Source organism: Cuculus canorus, chromosome 3 (assembly GCF_017976375.1).
Source record: "Cuculus canorus isolate bCucCan1 chromosome 3, bCucCan1.pri, whole genome shotgun sequence".
In the NCBI taxonomy this organism is placed as follows: Eukaryota; Metazoa; Chordata; class Aves; order Cuculiformes; family Cuculidae; genus Cuculus; species Cuculus canorus.
Window position 1 is genome coordinate 37,735,579 of NC_071403.1, and position 17,967 is coordinate 37,753,545.

At 40.3% G+C, this 17,967-nt stretch overlaps 1 protein-coding gene across 1 annotated transcript; it reads right to left on the reverse strand.

Moving 5' to 3' along the window:
• Window positions 1-137: 137 nt before the first annotated feature.
• Window positions 138-16,933, reverse strand: SERINC1 (serine incorporator 1). Its single transcript, XM_009557241.2, has 10 exons — window positions 16,802-16,933; window positions 10,853-11,014; window positions 9,346-9,539; window positions 5,954-6,033; window positions 5,622-5,759; window positions 4,444-4,613; window positions 4,234-4,324; window positions 3,703-3,844; window positions 3,363-3,593; window positions 138-1,781 (listed from the first exon to the last, which is right to left on the reverse strand). Exons 1-10 carry the CDS (start codon window positions 16,838-16,840, stop codon window positions 1,643-1,645), a joined length of 1,386 nt encoding a protein of 461 aa, XP_009555536.2. The 5' UTR covers window positions 16,841-16,933; the 3' UTR covers window positions 138-1,642.
• Between the last annotated feature and the right edge of the window lie 1,034 nt (window positions 16,934-17,967).

The window sequence follows — 17,967 nt, forward strand, 5'->3', positions numbered from 1 at the left end:
GCCTTACAGGTGTACTTTGCAGCACTGGGAGCTGTTACTTCTCAGATGACAAGTCCCAGGATCCAAAGATGACATTACAACACATAACCACATGCTGTCCACATCTGGCCAGTCATATGAGACAAAAAGTCACTGGACATCTTCATCCAAATTTATTTATTAATAAGGTAACAACATATTCCAAATTATTACAAGCCTTTACTGGGTCCTTCCACTACCATCACAAATTTGACCAAGATGTCAGACTTCTGCAGTAAATGTCAGTGTTTAGGTGCAGAATTAAAATAAAAGCTTAAGAGAATAATTAGCAACAGGAAGTAACAGTACAAACACCACGATAACAGATCAGCACGATGTCTGCTGAAGGCTCTCTGGTCACTCCCAGTCAGGCTGCTCTGGTCTCAAGCTCTAGCAATTAGCAGATATAAATAATGCAGCTTACCTACTTCGGTCAAAGCAGCAAGCACAAAAGCATTTAAGATTTCATAAGTGCGCAGGAACTATACAGTACTTTAATCAAACGGCCTAATACCTTGCCTTATGCCTAGATTTATACTTTCTATGCTCCAGTCCATCTCTAGCAATGGACAATGAGAAAAATACCCAATACATTAGAATATTTCAAAATTTAGAGCCCCCAATACATTAAGAAACACTTTTGTTGAAGCCTTAGTTAATGCAAGCCTCCTTTACTTACTGTGATTTCAGTGCTCCTTTTCCTCCATTTCTTTTTATCCACAATGCTAAAGTAATTCCACTAAAGGGCTTACAGTTTTCATCACTTGGCTCCTTTCAACCTCTGTGATTGTAGCTCAGCCAAGAAAGAAAGTGGCACACAAAACAGCAATAAATTACAGCACAGCTAACCCATTTAAACTACTTTTAAAAAATAGTACACAGATGCACATTATAAACAGGTGCCTTAAAACATGCTTCTTAGCGTCCGATACCAACATGTTTTTCCCCAGAGTGTCCGTCCCCCTGTTTGCAACAGGACCCATCAGACCCAACAGCACCAAGACAGACATCAGCTCCTCCACAGCGTTAGGTACAAGCTTCTGCATTTAACATCCATACTAAAGGTATTACCACCCACAGCAGGGGAAAAGGTCAGGCTGTCAGTACCAAAGTGTGGCAAGATGTCCAATAAACTCCAAGCATGCACTATTTTGAGTCTAACAATACTTACTCAAGACTGGCTTCAGAATCAAGGCAACAGGGATTATCAAAGGCAGCCCCTCCTCTGCTTGCAAAGCCTGACCTAATACTGTCTTGTTACCCTAACTAACACTTGCACTTTTTTCCTCTACAACTTTTTAAAGCAACTGAGGGGATAAACCTACTTTCAAAAGGTGTTGATATCTACTGCTCCTGAAGCACTCAATCTAGGAGTAATCCTATGAAAATCATCATTCTAGCAATTGTCACTGAGCTCAGCTAGAAAAAGTCATTTAAGTGAAATGACAAAAGACATGATTCAATGTAATCATGCAGAATAAAGCAGGGTATACTACATGGATAGCACGTGCGCACACACACACGCGCACACACACACGTATTTACAACTGCACTATTATCTGGAATACTGTTTGCTTCAAAGAAACAGTGAAGCTAACACAATCTCCCTAGAGAGCAGCACTGCTTAGTCAAAGTCACGGTTTGTAAGAACCAGCGGAGCAACCAGAGTCCACACGTACAGCACGATGCCAATCCAGCTGGAAGATATCTTCACCCAGACAGACGGCCATTTGCTGGTCATTGTCTCATAAGAAGAATCCGGACTGTGAAAGAAAAAAAAAAAGAAAAAATATAATATACAATTTTTGTTTCAGCATGACATACTTGCATGGTAAGCCACTCTTCAGAACTATTTTCAGAGTAAATCATTTTCACTTCAACTCCACATCTCAAAGGACATTTCCACCCTTCTTCCAGGCAGTTCACACCAATTTGTACAAGAACACAATTTGTCAGCTGCTGTCAAAGGAAAGATGGAAAGTAACAGCAGCCTGAAAAATACTTAAGAGAAGCTGTCAAGAAGCAGCAATAACTACAAGGAATCTGTAATCAAATCTGTAAAATGGCAGGAAAGGGACAGCATTTATAGATACAAATAATGCATTTCACCTTGCCAACAGCTGGAAGAACCAATAATCGTGATGTCATATTGACCCAAGCAGGACCACAAATCACATCCACAGCAAGACTATCTATTAAGAGTTATTTCTGAAGAAAACCCCTTTCTAGTATTGCTATTTTAGTGTGACACAAACCATCCTTTTACAAATTATTAGTGACAGCTTTTTCTTTAAATTCTGGAGAATATCTGCTCAAGCTTTTAACAGAATATTAAAAAACATACAGAGCAGAAAGACTACCTGAATGACAACTCACACACATGAGGACTATTTTATTGTAAGGGTTTTTTCAAGGAGCAGACAACTAAGTCTCCTTCCCCTACAGACCCCATCACAGAATAGCTGAGGTTGGAGAGGACCTCTGGAGGTCATCTGGTCCAATCACTTGCTCAAGCAGGGACACCTAAAACAGGCTACCCAGGACTATTCCCAGATGGTTTTTGATTACGTCCAAGGATGGAGACTCCACAACCTCCCAGGGCAACCTGTGCTAGTGTCCAGTCACCGTTACAACAAAAAAAAAGTAGCTCCTGATGTTCAGAAGGAAGCTCCTATGTTCTAGTGTGTGGCCACTGCCTCTGGTCCTGTCACTGGACACCAGTGAATTGACGTGGCTCTGTCTTCTTTATACCCTCCCTTTATTTATACCCATTGTTAAGACCCCCGTGAGCCTTCCCTTCTCCAGGCTGAACAGTCACAGCTCTCTCAGCCCTTCCTCATATGACAGATGCTCCAGTCCCTTAATGTTTGTTTGCTGAACTCTCTGTCCAAGTCTGCCTTGTACTGCAGATCCCAGGACTGAACCCAACACTCCACCTGTGGTGTCACCAGAGTGAATAGATGGCAGGATCACCTCCCTCCACCTGCTAATATAACGTGTTCTACCTCTCCTTTTTCCAGCTCTGTGTCAGACACAGGTCTGGTGCTTACTTATTTTTAGTTTTCATAAAATTTAAGAGAGTCTCTCTTATTCACTTCACGGGACATATTTCTGCAGTCCAGTGGATCATGAAAATTACCCTAGAAAACATGACAGTTACTTGGGAACAAGGCTGATTACTCCAATTTTCAAATATGATTTATTTAATGTAGATCAAATAGCATACTTCGAGAAAGCCCATTCAGGACCTACATTCCTTTCAGCACACAATGCACACCTTGTCCAGCTAAAAAGAGCATCCTGTATGTTTATTATTAGCACAATATATTATCAAATGTAAATACCTGTACCAGTTGGTAAGCGTCATCATGATATACAGTGATGCCAGGAAAAGCATGAAATGAAAGAAGGAGTAACTGTAAGTAACTCCATCCCGCTCATTATCTATGGCTCGGTGAACATCATCTCCATCATCAAGGGAGCCGTCACTCCTGGGCATTCCATCCTCTATCAGTGTTGATTCATCACTGGTCAGCATCAGCTTGTTAACTTGGCTGTTGTTGGATGTTCGAATGCTGTATTTGACAGGAAAAAACACAATACACTTAACAAATAAATACAATTTAATATCTGACAATCAGCAGTAATAAAAGTTAATAGGATTTTTTTTTAAATTACTCTTACCTTGAATAGAGAACACACAGCAAAAACAAAATCAGTCCTACAATTCCTTGCGCATCCCACCACTGAACTACCTGACCTTGGACTGGAACAATGGTGCTGTTGTAACCAATGATGCTCAGCAGACTTGGGTTACAGCGCCTGTCTTGGGGTGGGAAATTACATTAGAACTTATTTAAAACAACAACAGAATATATATCCACAGTACAATTCCACACTGAACATGTGGCAATAGAGAGGAACTTTGTGACCATGACAGTCAAGTAAAAAAAGCTTTAAATTTAATTTCAGTCTATTGAGACTCTCTAAAGCAGGCAAATGACAGTACGTGGCATATAAATGTCTCTTTGAGCAGATAAGGGATTTTAAACTTATATAAGATAATGGATCAACTCCTTTACTGTTGCATTACGTGTAATCAGATGCAAAAAAAAATAAAAAAAATTGCTCTGCATATTAAGCTTTAAGAATTCTACCACTAGAAAACAAGTTTGACAACCAAACAGTTGCAGTACCAACTACTACTACACTTACCTGGTTCATTGGTCATAGCTGACCAAGTCAAATACATCGTATAAACTGTGATCACAGAAGACTGCAGCAAACCAGATCTCGGCTGAGATTCCTATACAAAGAAGTCACAAAACAGCAAGTTAGGCAATTAAAAAGATCTAAGGCATGATTATAAGTTTCAGGGACCGATAATATTAAAAAAACCAACAGGTAACAGAATAAAAACTATACCTGAATCCTTGGCAGAATTGACATTATAGACGCACCAATACACAGCAGCATATTGACACTGATAAATGTCTTGTTTTCAGAACAACCTTCTGGATGAGTGTAATAAACATAAAACAAGACAATGGCTACCAGAGACAGCAGATAATTGACAGCCGTAGCTGACAGCAGAGCTGTGAAAAGAGACAAAAAGAGTTAAACTGGTTAATAATGGAGAGTATTAAAACTGAAATAATATTCCATGACTATCAGGTTTTGGATATGGTGTACACTGAAAGAACTGAGAGCAGTTCTGAGCACTGAAATATAAAGGAAGTAAGTAGTTTTCAATATTCTGAGGTGTTAAAAGGAAAGAACACAATAAACGGGAAGCCTGAAGCCACACTTGGTTCTTCAGTGCTCAAACAGCAACCAAGAAGAGCAGGGATGAAGGAATCAGTTATGCTACGTACACTTTAGCCAAAAGCTTAAAAAAGAAACTGAAGGATTACTTCTTCAACAGAACAAAAGTCCTACTTCCAAATTCCATCTTATTAAAAACATTAAAGAGTGAAGTGGCCGCTGCACGAAGACAAGCTGTGTTCTGTTTTGAAATATCTAAATTATCACATCAGAATGGTTGGACTCGATGATCCAGGAGGTCTTTTCCAACCTAGTGATTCTCTGTGTGTGTGAAACACTTTATTAACGTTAGCATATCATTTATCCAGTGAGATGGTTTGTACTCTCCTTCACTATCTTGGCTTTTCACTTCACATAAACCTTCAAAGAATGACAGACTGTCAGATAGAAAGTAAAAAAACTTATTTGAGATGCTTAAGCTCAATAGGGAGAAGTAACAGGTAGTTATTTTTACCCAGTGCTAACATGTAACAAACCCATGGCTGAAAAAACACCCCAAAACCTACAATTGCCACATCTCTACTATCATAAATGGATGCTCTACTCCCAGGGACTATATCTTATTACTCAGAGGCTGCTGCCCCTCTCCCGGCCCTCTGTTATTTAACTTGACATCAAAAGGACAGCAAGACAACAGGGCCGAACTAAATCTTCTGAGAAAGCGATACCTATGCACAAAGCGCCATTCTGCACTCTGGTAAAATGCATTACTCAGTGAATAAATTATTTAATGTAAAGTACAATAAAATTTAAAACTCAATTGTAGTGCAGTCCATTACCTGCATACCAGCACCTTGAGTTTCCTTCCTCCATTTTTTCAACCCAAGATTCATTCCAGGAGTGGGCAAAGTCAATAAGCAACACCAGCTGAATAAGAATAAAGCAGAATGCTCCAGCCATACCTACATAAAACCACACTAGAAGAGAAATAAAACAAAACCAGTTCAGAACTAGAGAAAATCTACCACCTTGTCCTAATGTCTCTAAACACAGGAGAGTGATATAGTCACACAGGTACAATAAAAACTACAAGACATCTGCATGCACTTAGTTTTGTTATAAAACCAATTACGATTGCACCGTGATACAGTGGAAGACGATATTCCCTCACCAGTTGTAAATGGTCCCTCTGGTATGAAGAAAGCTCCAACACTAATAGCAAGTGCTGTTGCAAATTTAAAGAACCAGAATCTAAAGGAAAATTAAAAAAAAAAAAAAAAAGTCAGGTAACTGCTGATCCAATTCACAAAAAAACCTCAAAAGTACACAAAATGCATACCCTTAAGAGCCGTTTTTTTTAACTCACTCATTCTTAACTCACTACTTTGAAGGATAAAGATCTTATCTATCCAAGATCTCCAACAAAATATGCTTAAACTGTGCTAGACTGACTAAGTTTGACACATTTCCCAGAGACAACTTACCAATATTTTACAAATGAAGCTAGAGTGGAATATAACTGTTAGTTGAGTTTTTTTTAAGAAAGTTTTAAAAAGAGCAGTGAGATTATTGAACTGCTTGCATATCAGAAAAAAATGGTTAAAAAAGTCCTTATCTGCTCTTTACACAAAAAACAAAAAGTAAGAAGATTTGGATGATGCCTACGATGACAGAAAACATTATGCTGGAATTCCCCACCAGTCTCTATTTCCTACCAGAGGGAGGGAGATATACAAAAGCCTGGATTCTTTCCACCTAACTTCAAGTTATTTAGGTCTACACATGATGAAGATTTGTCACAAGAAAAAAGCAAAGGATTTAACTTTCACAAAAAGGACAAAATTCTAGGTCCCTGTTGCAGTGCAATAGAATTGGATTTTTTTTTCCAGTAAAAGATATGGACAAACAAAACAGACCAGTTGTTTCCCAGAAAGCAGACAAGGAAAAAAAAAATTTTGAAGATTCAACAAGCTCACCCTAAATACAGAATTTATACAAATACACCCTTCATAGGGAACTTCAAATCAAAACATTGCACCACCAGAACTATAAGAAAGTCAAGACTATTTTTTGTGATCACAGCAACAGGCAGTTCCAAATATAGGCACAGTACCATCTACATGTACTTCAAAACTGAATATAGCTCAAAGACATGTACCACAACCCCGCAATGTCAAACACTTGCACGGTTTCCAAGTTTTCTATTCCTATCCATTTTTTTCCCCATACTTTAAATATGTTTAATCTCTTCTTCTGGCTGTTAAAATCACGTGACAGTGACCAGAGGAGTAAATTCTAACTGTGCAAGAGGAACTACATGAGATGACAGAAGCACAGAACACGGGAAAAATGAACTAATTCACTGGGATATAGAGAAGTGACTAAACCCAGTTTGAAAACTGAATTAACTTACAACATTTATGACATAATACATAACCCACTACAACTAGATTTAAAAAAAAAAAATGGAATTCCACATGTCAATTCAAATACAGAAATAAGAACATGTTCAAGTTTGTATAAATTTCATCACCAATTCTAGACTTTAAGGAATCATAACACTCTACCTCATATAACGTGCACATCAGTCAAAAACAGTACTCGTGAAATAACACCTACAGCTGCTATGCATTCTCTGCAAGCTGGCAACAATCCCATGAATACATTCTAACTAACTTTTTTATTGTTGTTATTATTAATCTGAGACAAGAAACCGTTCTGACTCCTGCTACAAAAGCAAAGAAGGTGAACATTTGCACTAGATCACATCACTGGGCTTAACTTGCACACAAGTAAGAAATTAGTATAAATACATAGGCAAATCCAATATTCTAAAAAATTCAAATCACTGACAGAACGACTACACTGCAAGGCATTACCGAAGACACTTAAAATTTCAAAAACCAAAAGCTGTGGTTTTCATAAAACTACCTGTAATGCATACTACTGAAGCAACTAGTTACTACAAAATTGTTGGAAGCAACATTATTTAATATTTTACCAGTTACCATTACCAAATATCAGTTTTCCTTTCATTCTAGTGCTGACCCTAGACTGGTTAAGAAGAGTAAACTGCTGTGTGTTGCATAAGTAGTACCAAAATTTGTACTGGAGAGCACAACTACAGATAAGGTCCCAGAACAAGCTGCCCAGGGAGGTGGTTGAGTCACCTTCCCTGGAGATGTTTAAGGGACGAGTGGATGAGCTGCTGAGGGGCATGGTTTAAGGACTGTTAGGAATGATTGGACTTGATGATCCAGTGGGTCTTTTCCAACCTAGTGATTCTATATTCTATGACTCTAAGAAGATCCCAAGCACTTATGAAGCAGTTTTGGGTTAAAAGATTCCACATCATGTAAAAGCCATCTTAAACTGTTAAAAAAAACCACAGTGTTGATATGGAATGTATCTGAACCATTTCCTTTTAATTGTAACAATAATGCTCTCCTGAACAAAGCAGAGCTGAGGGAAAGGCTGAACCAAGTTACTGCTGCTAATGCACCTTAACACTGTATCCAGCCTCATTTTCTTGAGACAAAAGAAGTAAACAAATCAATCTTCTGCTCAGCCTTAATTATCTTCTTTTCCACTACAGAAATAATTTGACCTTTTTTCTCATTTTAAGCTAGAAATGTTTAAGCATATTAAAGCAAATATAAAATAAAATCACGACCTCGTTTTTATGGCCTAGTTGTACACAGTTACTGCTATATATAGCCACCTTGAAGAAGCAGTCGTCTAAGCAATCACTGTGACCACCAAGATCAGGCACCACAAATGGTTTCATGCTGTTCAGTGCCATGCCCTATTATAAAATTTCACACCTCCCTCATCCAAGAAGCTACATTACACATAGGCTGAACATGGATGAAAAACACCACTTGCATCAACCTGCAAGCTGAAATTCCACGATTATCTTCCACCCGATAATTCCAACTATAATGAAGTACAAAAGGAAGCTCAAACTAAATACATAACTCACTCTTCTTTATGCATATGGGAGACTGAAGACAAGACAGCAGAGAGGGAACAGGTATAGAATATATCTATATAGATGTAACTGCTACAATCTTTAAAAGTAAAACCGTTCAGAAAAGAGCACTGTTCAGAAAAGAGCACACCCTTACAAACGTCCTAGTTAAGAGGAATGCAAGTCGTAGAGCACAGATGAGACTTTCTAATCTTTCAGTTTGTTTAAAAAAAAATCTCAGTAGAATGAAGTGTAATATCATTATTCATCTCTGAATTCTGTCATCTTTGGACAAAAGCAGGATCTCTAATTTTAGGAAACCTCTGGAAAGATTATCCATTGTCATACTTCTTGGAGCCTGAAGTGATAGCCACGTGTATCTTCTCCTCTTACAAAAATTAACCTGCCATGTTTGAGAACTTAATAACTTAGAATTCCCTCTACTGAAACAATCTTCCTCTAGCTACTGTGAACTTTTTTGTTTGTGGAACAGTAAATGTAACCAGTGTGCTCAGCCTTTGGCTTTACTTTCACAGGAGCTGTATCTCATACACACATTCCCCACCCATGTCAGTTCTCATTTCTATACTTACCCATTGTGCACTGCTGCTCTTGGGTCATTGCTGCTTTTCACTTTGATCATCAATAAGGAGAAGAGAAGGAAGAACATGGCCATACCAAAGCACACACGGTACACTGCTTTGTAACCAACTAGTACATCACAATTCACGTGGCCATGCACACCAGGAATAGTTGTTCCCATCCCTCCATCACAAAATCCAGGAATCTGTGATAAATACGAGACACTTCAGTGCTCTGTAAAAGGCCTTCTCTGAGTAAATATATATTACTACATCATTAATATATAACTCATTAATACTGCAACATTATGCAACTATTAACGTCGCCAGAAAATATGATACTAAAGGGCTGTATTGTTAGTTACATCCAATCAGAATATTAAACACATTCAAGGAAAAAAATCCTAGATAGGCAAATTCAAAACAAAAACAAAAATACATTTTATTACCAGTGTGTTGGTGGGGTGTTACTAGCAATTTCAGAACTCTAAAACAATGCAATTTTCACTTGTTGATCTGATTCAGGACATATATAAAAGGTCTGGGATCTGGTAAATTTTTCTTGACAGTTACTATCAATTTCACGACACCGCTAGGAGAAAGCAGCCTGCTTATAGTTCTTTAAAACAGTAACAGCCTCCCAAAAAAAGTAATCAGAACCAATTAGAGGTATCTGTAACTGCCACAAGAAACAGCTGAGAGCATCCTTTCTAGTCACTACCAGGATATGAATAACATGTTTTTGAAGTTAATTCATGCTCCAGAACACCGTAATTTTCTTTCCTAGGTGACTAAAATGTGTCTCTCTGAAGCTATATGTAGTTACTATATCACACTGAAATAAACATTTACAGTTGAACCACTTGGGGGTAAAAACATCAAAAGCAAGCTTAACAGAAGTTACTACATCTACTAGAAAAAAGAAATTAAAGACAGCAAAACTGAGACTAACTGAATCAAAGCATGTACAACTCAGATCATTATTATAACTTCATATAACTATAAACTGAAAAATCCTGTAAGAAATTTCTAATACCCTTACTGAAAAGTATACTATTATCATTACTGAAAATTATCTGTTACACTTGTGCAGACTTGAAAATAAAATTTTATCTAGTACACCACAATGAAACTAGAAGACATCTTCGACTGTGGTTATTCTTTCATTCTTTTAATAACACCAATCAAAATCAATCAAGTGCCACAAACAAGCAACTTAGTATAAAATTTAAGACACATACATAAATCACTTTCTTGCTTGATACAAGATTTCATGGATTTTGGTCTGAGCTATTAAAGAAGAAGCGCAACTTCATTTCCAAATAGTGCTTTTCATCTATGCAGTGACTGTCTCACAATTTTTTCTTTATTTGATCTACAATTAAATTAATAGTGACTGTGAAGCACAGGTGGCAGCACAATCATGTATTTCCAAATAAAATCCATGCTTCCAAGATGTCATTTACAATTATCAGTGACATTTGTTCTACCAAACTTGTTAGCAAAGAAGTAACCCGACCTTTTTCAGCTGCTCTTCCATGCCTGGTATTAACATCACACAAGCAACACTCACACCAAGGAGTAAAAAGAATGCATAAATCAGCCGAGTGATGGTGGAGTTGTTTCCGCTGGGGCAGCATCGGCAGAGCAGGCATGGGGCACTTCCACACAAGCATGGTATCTAACACAAGACACAGAACATAAAGTAAGTAAAAGGTTTTGCACGACTAGATTTCAATATTTAACCAAGTTGTGCAGAAGTTATGATAGAAAATGACTCATCCTATGCATCTCATCACTAGCATAGACTAAACTGCTGCAACACATTACACAGCTTCCTAAGGATCTTGGCAGTGCCTCCTAATGCACCACTGTTCAGTGAAATTAGTGCTATGTCAGAAGTAATCATTTATCCATTCAGAGGAAATAAAAGACTGGATTCAGGCTCTTTTCTTCTCTTGAATTTTATTTCATTTCCGCTAAATGAGATACAAGGATTGATTTTAGTTCACAACTACACCCTTCCTTACACAGCTGCAGAGATTAAAAAAAAATACATCGCAGAAGAAAATTTTGAGTGCAACGTGGATCTAGGTTCACTTTCAGTATCTGGCAGAGTAAGGTCACCATCCTCACTGAGGCCACAAATATTACTGGAGCACAAACAATAGGTAAAATAGCCTAATGTTTAGGTTGCAAATCATTGTGTATTCAGCAGCTACTGATGTGTCACATGATTCTGTCACCTGGCAAAATTAACTTATGCAATGTAAAAAATTACAAACCGCAAGACCAAAGCAAACACACAGCTCCCATATCACCACCGGCAAAAGTGGATGGGTTGCTGTACAGCTGTAATACTGCAAGGGAAAAAAATTAAGATACAAGTTACCTGTATTCAATTCAAACAGAAAACTGTGGGAAGAAGGAAAGGGAGCAAATAAATAAATAAATAAATAAGAACTTCATCTGAGTGACAATTCAGGAAGTGAAAGAAGGGCAAGATTCCACAAGTAAGCATAAGCCAAAAGAGGAAAGGTACATTCAAAGTGTTTGTGGATTGTTGCGGGTTTTTTTCCTATTTACAAATAGTTTATTTTCCCTAGAAGACAATATCCCAGAAAGCAGTTAACAGCTACATTTTGGAAGTCACATACCTTACAGCTAAGGCAACGCTACCAGGCAAGCAATGCCCTACCCGAGCTACAACGGACCATGGAACACCTCTTACAAAGGTATTCAGCTGCAGCAAACCCCAGCTTCCCCCCAAACATCCATGTAGGGACACCTCCACAACATGACAAAAGCCACAGGTGTTCATCACTGTGCCAAAGACACCCAGTCAGTGACATAAGAACATGACTAGTTACACAGCCACATGACCAGTGCACATCAATCATCCAGTATGACTGGTATGTGTCAGAGAGAGCTATTCAAAGCTTAGTCATATGAGAACAAAAATGCCAGCAGTTTGCTGCTACCGGAAAGGACCCAGGGCTTGCAGGGAAGAGCAGACAGCCACAATACTCTTAGCAGCCTCCTGAAAAGCCCTTAGGAAAAGGCTCAGATTACATGTTCTTACAAGTTCAACCAGACCTACACACAGGGTCTTTTAAATAATTCCTTTGTATTCTTTACATATTTGTGTTCCTCTCCGAGGATGGAAGAGCCAAGAATTTTCACTCCACTATGCTTAAGAATCATTTTTAAATTGGCAAACCTCACTATTAAGTTTGACTTACTAAAAAAGTGAAAGTTTTCATTGCAACTATTACAGTATGTTAAAGACTATTATTGGCTTTTTTTACCACCTCCTCCACTCAGTATCATTACAGCATAACGAACACAACAGCACTGATTTCAGGAGAGGTTTCTCTTGATACAAGGAATATATTTTTTTCCAGTAACAACAATCTTTCACTGCAACAGTCGCCCCAGGTATGTGGTGGACTCTCCATCACTGAAGGTTTTCAAGACACAACTGGACAGGATGTGAAATAATCTAATTTAGGCACCTTTTCCCATGAACAGCTGGACCGGGCCAGGTTATGTTTCAAGGTCCTTTCCAATCTGGGCTGTTCTATGACTGCAAGCAATTATATTGAGACATCTACGCTTAGTAAGGAGGAAATGTATGGCAAATACTGACTTAGGATGTATCAGGATTTTACAGTACTAATGCATTATGCTATTTCCTACACACACAAGTAAACCTTCTACTGAAGAATATTTCTATTCTATTAGTTCAAAAATTACTTAACTAATTCTGTCTTCATTAATATTTTTTAAGTACTATTGAATAAAAGGTTGAATTTGGCAAAGCAGGACATGAAACAAGGTTCATCTGCTGCAGAAAAACTGGTCCAAGGACCATTTGGTATAAGTCACTTCTCTGGAGAATGCCTGTGTTAAATTTTTTGTTAAATACTGAAGTAATTCATGCAACTTCCTCCTGAGTGCATCACAGGAGGAACACATGTATCCTGGATGTTTCTAGAGATATGGGAGGCTCACAGTGGCTGAAATAAACACGACTGTCTCCATCTCACCAGGAAACACTATATCCTACCAAGGCAATACACCTTGAAGAGTCTGAGCTCTGACACTAACTTTTAGAACATTTTGCTCCCAAGTAGCTGATCCTTACAAGCTGTGCAGGTCTCCAAACAAGACACATCTATTGATAACTGATACTATTTATACAAGTTGGGCTCTTCTACAAGAGATCAATCACATTACAGTCCAAGTCCCTCTTTCTTTTGTCAAGACAGAATACAGTCTATATCATTCCAATAAAACAGCTTTATACTATCAGCAAAAACACTCCTAACAAGTAACAGTCTTCAAAAACAACAGACGGGAAGAGCATTTAGCCCAAGGAATTGAGTTTACAGGAAACAAAGACAGTCTGTGTCACTTTCTTCCTAAATTCAAAGCAGGTCTCCTACAACAAAATATTAATTTACAAACAGTAAGATACTACTACACAGATCAAAGCTTAATATTGAACTCCACAGGTGAAGGCCAGTTTAGTCATCAATGAAGACAGAGCTACTCTGCAATTAGTTTTAAGCTTGTTTTACTAAGGAAGCTCAGACAGCAGTCACTAAGCCACAATGGTATAAACCTATATATCACACTCTAGCAACTTTCAGACCTATCAACCAACTCACATCCCTGTGTGTTTCTGAGAAAAGAGAATAGCTCAGTGGCGCTCACTCGGGGAAGATAAGAAAAGATGACCCATACACCTATTCTGGGAGCAGCAAGCCGGGCAGACAAGTTAATTAACGCCTGCCAAACTAGTCACTTCGTTCTCTAAAGGCAGCAGAAATTGTAGGAGGAACACATGACAAGGTGAATACTGCAGAGAGGAGAAAAAAAACCTCTCAAAACCACTGAAAGTCAAGTGTTACTGCCCCTCATGCACAAAGAACACATTTTTAATACCAAACAATCTTCTTACAGGGATGATGACTAAATGATTATACACTGAATTAAATATTCACAAACACACTAAGCCGCCCTGCTGGGCCTAGTCAAGTTTTAGCTACATCATCCCTACTCATATGCTTAAAGGAACCGATTCAATCAAGATCTTTGCCTTGACAGAGCATTAAATCCAGCAAAACAGCAGCTGAGCTATTTCAGAGAAGAATACAATAAAGGAAAGACCCAGCAGAGTCAAAACGGCAGTGCCTGACTAATCTAGGTCGTCAGGATCAGAAGATTTTTGGTGAGATGACAGTGCTCTTAAGGCCTTCCCCTTATCCCAGCCTCATCTCTGACAGGCTTATCTTTGCTCTTAAAAACGCTAAACTGAAACACTCCCTGATCAATGTGGTATAAGGCAAAGCTACAAGCAGCAGATGAAATCCACAAGAAACAGAGTTGTGAGGCCAGATGCCGAGGTCCGTTACCCAGAGAAGCTCTGCATGGCACAACACGCAGCCTTGCACAGAGAAGCTAAACAGCTGAAGCAACACCAGCAACAGTGTCTTCCCAGACAAAAAGAGTAGTTTTTCTGGCCATGGCACAGTCCTCACTATTACAAACATCTGGGTTCCCCTGCAACATCACAGTGCACTTCTCTTTCAGAGCCACAAATGGTGTTTATACTGACATAACCTTAGAGGGCAGCCAGAGGGATTTCTCCAATAAGAGCTATCATATAGGCTGTAAGTGCTGATTAGCTGTGGTTTTAAATGTGGAAAGAAAATCAACACTTTAAGGCCGGGGGGCAGGATCAACAACACACACACAGAGCGATTTGTTTGGGCACTTTAAAGAATGAGATAGAGTTTAGCAACTCACAGTAAATCTGACTTAGTCAAGATTACACGCTCATGTAAATCATTCTAGATAAAAAACCATTACCTGAATTTCTCTGTACAGAAACAAACACACAAAGCCGAGAACAGGTATACAGTGATTCTTCATGCACTATAAACACCAGCCAGTTATCAGAAAGGCTGCTTATGCACGTGAATATGCAATATGTATTAACTCAAATATTTGAATTAAAACCTATAGTTAGTATTTGACAAAAATTAAGAATGTTAACGTTAACTTTATTCAGCTACTAATTAAAGCCTAACTGGCTAATCCACTAAGCAGTGCTTAAAATGTTAATTAAAGCAAAATGAACACTGACAGTAGCTCGTTAACAGGATATTATCAGTCGTCTAGACACTGATTTACATGCATATCAGTCTGGAACCCTAGCTTATGCAGACTTACCAATTCTATAATCATTTCATAGACTCTGTATAGAAGATTAAGGAATTAAGTATTATCTCTCTAACTAAATATTCTGTACTTGGGGAACTGAAGTTCACTTGAACCAATATGAGGTTTTAAACCATGTTGTGCATGTGGATTGTGTTAATAGATACAATTTTAATTAATCAAGCACAGTACGGTATTTTTGGTACAGAAAAATACAGGTTTTCACAATACCACTGACAACTTTAACACAAACGTTTAAAGAGTCACAACCCACCTGGATGTGTGTACTTGCATAAGAACCAGACTTGGAATGACATATCACTTACGGATAAGACAGCAGAGACCCAATCAAGAAGAGGACTGCCGTGCAGGATCTCTACCAACCTCTCTGTTTTTCTGCATAGCGCCAACAGTTTTAAAAGCATACCAAAGCATTTTTCACTGAGAAAAATGACCCCATCATGCTTAACATGGTGGTGACACATCACCACGGTCTGCTGTGCAATGAGAAAACGATGCTTCCATAAGACAAAGATGCTACAAAGGGTGGAGTTGCTCAAGACAAAGCCATAAGAAAGAGGAATTAAACACAATCATTAAAAACAGGGAAGCAGGCGAGTTTTAGTTTTCCTAAAAGAAAGTAACTCATAAGCATTTCTTTAGACTCCTCCACAGAGTTGAGAAAAGGGAATTTTAATGTCTTTAAATTGGAGAGATTTTGAGTAAACATTAGGAAGAAATTCTTAACCATGAGCGTGATGAGGTACTGGAGTTGGCTGCCCAGAAAAGTCCTGGATGTGCCCTTCCTGGAGGTGTTCAAGGCCAGGTTGGATGGGGCCTTGGGCAGCCAGATCTGGTAGGAACTGTCCCTGCCCATGGCAGGAACAGGACGTTCTTTAAGGTCCCTTCCAACCCAAACCACCCCATGATCCCATAATTTTAGCGAACATAGCAACATCTCCCCCTCAATAACGCAAACGAGGCGGCGCCCAGCAGCCCGGCCTCTCCGACTCAGCTCCGCATCGCCCTGCAAAACGGCTTCGCCAGGAAAGCCGGGAGTGGGGGGCCACGACGACCCCTCCCCATCCCGCCATCCCGTGGGAGCGGGGAGGAGCCTCGCAGCTTGAGGGAGCGGGGAGACAGCGCCGCAGCTGCCCCTGCGAGAGCAAGGCGGGGTGAAGGGGTACCCGAGGCCCGGGGGTGTGAGGGGGCAGCTCCGGGGCGCTGCGCCCCGCCTTACCCAGCTCGCCAGGGAGCAGAGGCCCAGGACGCCGCCCATGGTCCGCGCGGGGCTCAGCAAAGATGGAAGCCCGGCGGTTGTTTACGGCTCCCGACGGCGCTTCCGGTTGCGCTGGCGTCACATCCGGGGGCGGGGCGGGGAATGTGTGTCTCCTGGGCAGTTCTGACCCAATTGATGGAGCTGTAGAGTCATAGAGCGGTTTGGGCTGGAAGGGACTTTAAAGATCATCTAGTTCCAACAACCCTGCCATGGGCAGGGACACGTCCCGCTAGAATCCTTCGGTGGAAGAGACCTTCGAGATCATCGAGTCCAGCCGCACCTGTCCTGTACAAAACCACATCCCCCAGCACCTCATGCCCCATCCTTTAAATCCCTCCAGGGATGGTGACCCAGTCCCTCCCTGGGCAGCTGTGCCTGTGCCCCACAACCCTTTCGGGCAAGAAATTTTTCCTAATGTCCAATCTGAACTAGCACAGCTTGAGGCCATTCCCTCTTCTCCCATCACCTGTCACTTGGGAGAAGAGACCAACACCCACCTTGCTACACTCTCAGGCAGTTGTAGACAGCGATAAGGTCTCCCCTCAGCCTCCTTTCCTGCAGCCTAAACAACCCCAGTTCCCTCAGCTGCTCCTCGTAAGACTTGTTCTCAAACCCCTTCACCAGCTTTCTTGCTCTTCTCTGGACACACTCAAGCACCTCAATGTCTTTCTTGTAGCGAGAGACCCAACACTGAACTCAGTATTCCAAGCACAGCCTCACCAGCACTGAGTACACAGGCACAATCACTTCCCTTCCTCTGCTGGCCACACCGTTTCTGATAGGGGCCAGGATGCCACTGGCCGCCTTGGCCACCTGGGCACTGCTGGCTCGTATCCAGCCGGCTGTCAACCCACACTCCCAGGTCCTTCTCTACCAGGCCACTTTCAAGCCACTCTTCCCCATGCCTGTAGCACTGCATGGGGTTGTTATGTCCCAAGTGCAGGACCCATCAAAATTTAACCCCCTCCCAGTGTGTGACTGGCCTTGGGCTCAGGCTCAGGCCCATTGTCCCTGAGCTTGTAACTGGACAAGGCAGTGGTCTGGCGGCAGTGGCCCAGCTGCAGAAAGGCGAGCCCTCCCAACCCCGTGCACTGTCAGCGGCCTCCTGCTTCCCCTGGGATGGAGAC

Excerpts from the sequence above, each read along its gene's own strand:
- SERINC1 (XM_009557241.2), bottom strand. The coding sequence starts at position 16,840 with ATGGGCGGCGTCCTGGGCCTCTGCTCCCTGGCGAGCTGG. Across the intron at positions 6,034-9,345 it reads AGAGCAGCAGTGCACAATGG|ATTCTGGTTCTTTAAATTTG; the intron begins GTAAGTATAGAA and ends ATTTTCCTTTAG. Across the intron at positions 1,782-3,362 it reads ACGCTTACCAACTGGTACAG|TCCGGATTCTTCTTATGAGA; the intron begins GTATTTACATTT and ends TTTCTTTCACAG.